Below are 6,000 nucleotides of genomic sequence, written 5' to 3' on the forward strand. Positions count from 1 at the left end.
CCCCCTCGAGTCAGTTACTGATCCATCCATTCTGTGGAGGAAGACTCCTACAGAAAAGACTTTCCTCCAGGAATACCATTCTTCTTCCTGGACAGGTGGGAGAAGTCCCATTCAATTCCTCTGGCTTCTCCCTCAGATATGTTCTCAGTCTCTCTGGGTCTTTCTCTTTCCCTCTCTCCTCTCTCTCTTGTCCTCTGCCCCCTATCTCCCCCTTCTCTCCCCTCCATCTTGCCTTGCCTGTCCCCTGTTTCCTCCACATTCCCTAACATCTCTTCCAGGAGCAGGACCAGGAAGAGGGGTCACAACCCAGGCACTTCTCTTTCCCCCGCCCCCTCCCAAATGCCTCCTCAGGCCACTGCTGCAGAAAGCACTGCGCAGGGCCACTGGGACCCAGAGAAGCCTCTAATGTTTGTCAGGCTTGCACCCCCATTTGCCCTGTGGGCTAGTTTGGGGGAGGGAACATCTGCAGCTCAGCTCAGCTCCAGGTCCAGTCCCTAGCCTGTCACGGGGCCACCCCTCCCATGCTACCGCCACACAGTCTGTCTGTGCCTTACAGGCCCCGTCGTGTGTGGACAGGCAGGCTGGCTGGCTGTCCTGACTCTCCAGCTCCCAATCCTATCCCCTACCCCCACCCGGGGGCTCCTAGATCCAGACAAAACTCCAGGCAGACACAGGGGAGCATCAGAAATGCTGTTTATTTCTCTGCCGCCCCCAGGCTGGCTGGCCTCTTTGGAGGGGCAGGCTACAGATGCATACTTGGAGAGAAAGGCAGGGCAGGTGGCCAGGATGGAGACGCACAGGCAGAGGGAGGGAGGGTGCATGCGAGGAGGTGGAGGCCCATGCTGGAACCTCCAGTCCTGTCTGAGATGAGCGCAAAGGGACTCCTGAGCCCCCAAGTCATCAGAGAACACCAAGGGACAGCAGGAGCTTAAGCAGGTCACCGAGTGCCTCAGAGCCATGCCAGCCATTGCCCCTACAGTTTATTCCTCTCTCCTGTGCCGTGTCTGCTTCAGGCTACCTCCCTGCCTAGCCCCCCGCTCCCCGCCTTTGCCAGCTTGTCAGTCAGTCCCGGTGCCTGGAGTTCCCTCAGTGAGGCATCTCCCAGTTGGCTGGGGCATCCCCCTGTTAGCATGCCACCCTGACAGGCAGCACGGGCAGTGTGCTCAGTGGCAATTAGCACTGTAGACAGTGGGTTATGGGATCAAATTCTGTACTGGTCACCAGCTTTGAGCAGGTCTAGAAGTTGGGGTGGCAAATATTCCAGAAGAGATGAGAAGGAGAGGTAGGAAGATATGAAGCCCCCATGCAGGCTTCAGGAGTTGCCACCCTGCCCCCCACCTCCCTACCTCCTTAGAAGGGACATCTGCAGAGTCCGGGGAGGAGTGGGGGCGGCCCTGGGCTGCTCCAGCCCAGCCCCATGGGGGTGGGGCTAGAAGGAAGGGAGGAGGAGGAGGAGGAGGCTCTGGCCCAGTAGGAGCAGGCCTGGGAGTTGCTGCCCACGGACTCCTTCTCCTGCTGCTGCAGCCTCGGGGCCCCTAGCACGGCTGAGGTAGATGATGACCACATTGTCCTCGGGACCCGACGGCTGCACCTCATTGTCAACCGTGTAGCAGCCCTTACCCTCGGCTGCTTTGCCGTGGAACCTACGCCCCAACGCATCCTCGCCACCCTCACCTGGCGTGGCTAGTGCCACATTCACTGAGCTCTCCGCACTGCCCAGTTCATTGGTGGCCAGGCAGCTGTAGGTGCCCTCCTCCAGCTTGCCGAAGTCAGGGATCAGTAGGCTGCCATTGGCAAAGGCCTGGAAGCGTGGCTGGCTGCTGGCTGCTGGGGTGCCAGGCAGGGCACGCCCATCAGCACCCACGTTGGGGCTGGTGATGTCCACGGTGCCACCAGGCGTCTGGATGTGCCAGTGAAGCTGGGGGGCTGGCTGCCCATCCACATCACAGTGGAGCGCCAGCACGAAGCCGGGCCGCAGCTCGGCGCCGTCCTGGCTGGGCTGGTAGGTGAGCTGCACCGAGGGCGCTGAGCAGGGCAGCGGCAGCAGGCGGTTCAGTGGGGTGCCCTTGAGCACGTGCGGTGAAGAGCAGGTGACGTTGTCCTGCTCTGGAATGGACACGGCCGTGGTCAGGGCCCACGTCTTGAACCACACGATGCCACAGGTACAGTCGAAGGGGTTGTCGTTGATCTGCAGGTGGGACAGCGCGGTGAGTGGTGTGAAGGTGCCCTCGGCCAGTGTGTGCAAGCGGTTGTGGTTGAGCTGCAGCGAGCGCAGAGCACGGAGGCTGCGGAAGGCATCTCGGGGGATGAAGGTCAGCTCGTTGCTGTCCATCTTGAGCAACTGGAGGGCGCTGAGGTTGTGCAGGTCGCTCCAGGCAAAGTCCGAGATGAGGTTGTGGCTGAGGTCCAGGCTCTTGAGATGGCCCAGAGGGGCCAGGGCACCGGCGGCCACTGTGCGGATCTCATTGTGTGCCAGCCACAGCGACTGCAGCAGGGGCACCTCCCTGAAGGCACCCTCTGGCAAGCCTGGCAGCCGGTTGGCTGAGAGGCTCAACGTGGTCACGTTGGTGGGGAAGCCGGGGGGCACGGCCTCCAGGTCACGGTAGGCGCAGTCGGCAATCTTGAAACCGTACTTCTCCCCACAGTCGCAGGGCTCGGGACAGGTCTGCACCAGGCCCAGGAGGACCGCGCAGCACAGCAGCCGCAGCTCCTGCATCCTACCTCCTGCAGAGAAGGATACGCCACCAAGGTGGCAAGGTCTAAGGTGACCCCAAGGACCTGCAGAGGGCACTCCTTCTTCTCAGGACCCCAGCCCAGAGCTCTTTCCTATCAAAAGGCCCCACCCCACATAATCTAATCCAACTAAGACCCAACACCACCCAGCCTACCACTCCCATTCTACAGAAGGGGAAACTGAGGCCCACAGAAGGGCCAAGACTTGCCCGAGGTCATGCAGCCAGGAGGGTGGAAGACAGGAAGGAAGAGGACCCCAGCTCCTCCTTCAAGCAGAGAGTTCTCCCTGCTTCCGCAGCTCCTAGCTGACTTTATGACTTTAAATCTGTTTTCCAGCCACCCCCTCCCCCTGCACTCTGCAGAACCTCCCTCCTGCCCTCCCACATCCTGGCCACAGTCCCTCCCACCAGAGCCCCCCATAGGTATGCTTTGCCCTGGCCCAGACAAGGCCCCTTGTGCAGTGCACACCACCCCCATTAGCCCCCCTCTGGCTCCTACGGGCCGTGACCACAGCAGACACCAGACCCTTTCTACAGAATCACGCCCGTGGCTTGTTCTGTTCAAACTATGCCAGGCAGCTGCCTAAATAAACCCCCACCAGGGACCTCTCAGTTGGCTCTGGCAAAGCTAGTGGCTCAACCCAAATGCTGCTGGGATTTCCGGGGCTGTGGTTGTTAGGGGGACAGATGCCCCCTGGACAGATCCAAGCAAGGGAAGTGTGCCAAGCACCCAAACCAACAGCAAAATGCCCAGGGGAGTGCAGCCCCTGTGCCCAGCAGGCCTCCCCTCCTCCCCCGCTTACCTTCAAACTACTCTTTCTTAGTCAAGCGGAGCCTCTTCTAAGATGGAACCAAAAAGCAGCAAAGGACAGAGTTAGCCCGGACGGATGGTCTGCAGGGCCAAGGGCACCCAAGGGAAGATGAGGATGCTGGAGGGACAGGCAGCCTGGTCCCACGCCCGCCCGTCCTTGCCAGCCCTTCCCCAGACAGGGTGCCTGGACCCTGTCTGCTGAGAGGAGGCTGCAGGAAGGGAGCCCAGGCAGCACATACACTCCCTCCTTCCAGCAAAACTACTTCTCTGCAGCAACAAGGACCCGTGTTTCATAAGTGACACCAGAAACTTGAGGGGGAAAAGATGCCAAATTTTTTGAGTTTTTTTCCTCTCTCTCTCACTCACTTTTAGCTGCTTCAACTTCCTTAAAGACACAGCGCTAGCTGGACAGGACCCAAGAAAAGATGGGCCAGCAGGGTTTTTATGGGGGAAGGGTGAGAAATGGAATCTCATAGAAGGTGGGAGACTTCCAACTCCATACAAGAAAAAGGGGGGGGGGGGGGGGTTCTCCAAGCGGGGGCCGTATGAGTGATGGTGCATGTGTGTGCATGTGCAAGTGTGGGTGTGACGACTCTCGATGAGTTCATATGTGTGTTTGTGTGGATGTGGTGTGAGACCATGTGTGTGAATCTGTGTGTGTTTGGGAACATTTGTGTGTGTGTGCTTGTGTAGGTGTGAGACTGTGTGTTGGTGTGTGTCTTTCTCTCTGTGTTCGTGAGTGTGTGTTTGTGTGTAGAAGTGAGTGTGTGTCTGTGTGTCTGTGAGGGTGACGGGTGTGTTTCAATGAAAAGCTGACAAGGCCAAAGTGTATGAAACACGCACCAGGCCCCAGCGCCTCAGTGACAAGCCAAAATGTTAAGCCTGTTTTTGTAAGAAAAGACATCCTCCCGCCCTGCTCGCCTGTGTCAGGCCCGCCTGCTGGCTCTGAGGCCGGGCTGCCCTAAACACGTGCTGTTGTCCAGGGAGGTCTCAAGGCACCAGGGCTGCAGACACGGCCCTGGCTCCCCACTGTGCTGGGTGGGGAGGGACCAGGGAGGCAGGCAGGCAGCTCGAGACAGGAACCAGTTGTGCTTTGGTTTCCCCGTGGGGATTCTGAGACACCCAGGCTCACAGAGATGGTTCCCTCACCCAGGAATGCCCACCTGGCAGGCAGAGGTGAGGTTGAGGGACCTCAGTCCCTCTGGAATATTCTCTCTGTGGCCTCCCTCAGTGCCTGAAATCTCATCATTGGTGCTGCATGTCTGAGAAGGCAGCAGTGCTCTCTGGGGTCCACTGTCCCAACTCTAACTGTGCCGAAGGCCCATATGCCTCCAGGGTGAGGATATCTGATCCTTTTTTCCCAAACAGGAGGGCCCAGGGGAGTGGGAATGGGGAGAAGAAAGAAGCCCAAGACAAGAGAACTGGAGGAGACCCTGAGAAGTGGGGGAGCCCGAGCAGAGCACTGTAGACTGGTGACTTTGCCCTCCACCCTATGAGCCTATGCACAGCTCCTCAGTCCCCTCCCGCAAGCCTCCTATTCCTTCTGTCTGTATGCTTGGCTAAATTCTGCTCACCACTCAATTTACCCTCTTGGCAAGGCCAAGGACAAATAGGTATCTTTTTTGGCTGAACGCATCCTTGGGGAACCCCCATCCCAGCTCACTACATCCTCATTCTGCAGTCACCAAGCAAGGTTGCAGAAGTCCTGGGAAGCACGGTGTGCTCCCTGCAAAACACCCCGGTCTGATGCTGAGGATATTCTTATAGTCTAACTGAGCTCCCTCCTACTGCAGCTGAAGCCCTGTCTGGCATTATCATTATTATGCTGGAGAATTTATGGGAAAAGTCCTGAATTTGGTGGGTCAACCAGAGGCCAGAAGAACGCACATCCAGAGTTCAGTAAACCAGAGGGGAGACTCAGCAACCTCATTGCCAGTCAGGGAGGGTTTCCTAGTGGAGGAGGCCTCTCTGTGCTTCTGCACAGCCCATATACCACCTCGCCCTTGCAAGGGCCATGCCACCTCCGAGGTGCTCTGGGGAGCTCACGGTCTCCACACCACCGCCACCTCCAAAGCACACCAGGATCAGAGGGCAAAGATCCTCGCCAGCCCTCTGCCCCTCCTGCTGTGACTGGTTCCTTCTGGCTTTCAGGCTTCCATTAATCATCACCTCATCAGAGCAGCACTTCTGAGACCACCACGGCTAACGTAGGTCCCCCCGTTGACTGCCCTCACAGACCTCCCTGTTTGCTCCTCACAGCTCTTACTATCATCTTTCTTGACAGCTCTGTTTTCCCGGGAGTAAATAATTGTCTTTTTCTTCAGGGTAGGGGGAAGGGGCTTAGTTGTTTTAAAATTTTTAAAATATTTATCACTAATTCAGTTCAGCTCAGACTGGATGTCCACGTCGCTCAGTCAGACTGGAAGTCCACGTCACTCAGTCAGACTGGAAGTCCAC

The 6,000-nt window shown here is 57.9% G+C and overlaps 1 protein-coding gene across 2 annotated transcripts; it reads right to left on the minus strand.

The window, feature by feature from the left end:
* Positions 1-676: 676 nt before the first annotated feature.
* Positions 677-3,716, minus strand: LOC124233116 (immunoglobulin superfamily containing leucine-rich repeat protein). Of its 2 annotated transcripts, none has more exons than XM_046650232.1 (2): positions 3,536-3,716; positions 677-2,724 (listed from the first exon to the last, which is right to left on the minus strand). In XM_046650232.1, the coding sequence occupies exon 2, from the start codon at positions 2,714-2,716 to the stop codon at positions 1,430-1,432; it is 1,287 nt and encodes a 428-aa protein (XP_046506188.1). In that variant the 5' UTR covers positions 2,717-2,724; positions 3,536-3,716; the 3' UTR covers positions 677-1,429. The 2 variants fall into 2 exon arrangements, with proteins under 2 accessions (XP_046506188.1, XP_046506187.1); XM_046650231.1 differs by lacking the exon at positions 3,536-3,716 and adding an exon at positions 2,943-3,037.
* Positions 3,717-6,000: the final 2,284 nt, after the last annotated feature.

The sequence above is a fragment of the Equus quagga genome, unplaced genomic scaffold (assembly GCF_021613505.1).
Source record: "Equus quagga isolate Etosha38 unplaced genomic scaffold, UCLA_HA_Equagga_1.0 153_RagTag, whole genome shotgun sequence".
NCBI classification, from domain to species: Eukaryota; Metazoa; Chordata; class Mammalia; order Perissodactyla; family Equidae; genus Equus; species Equus quagga.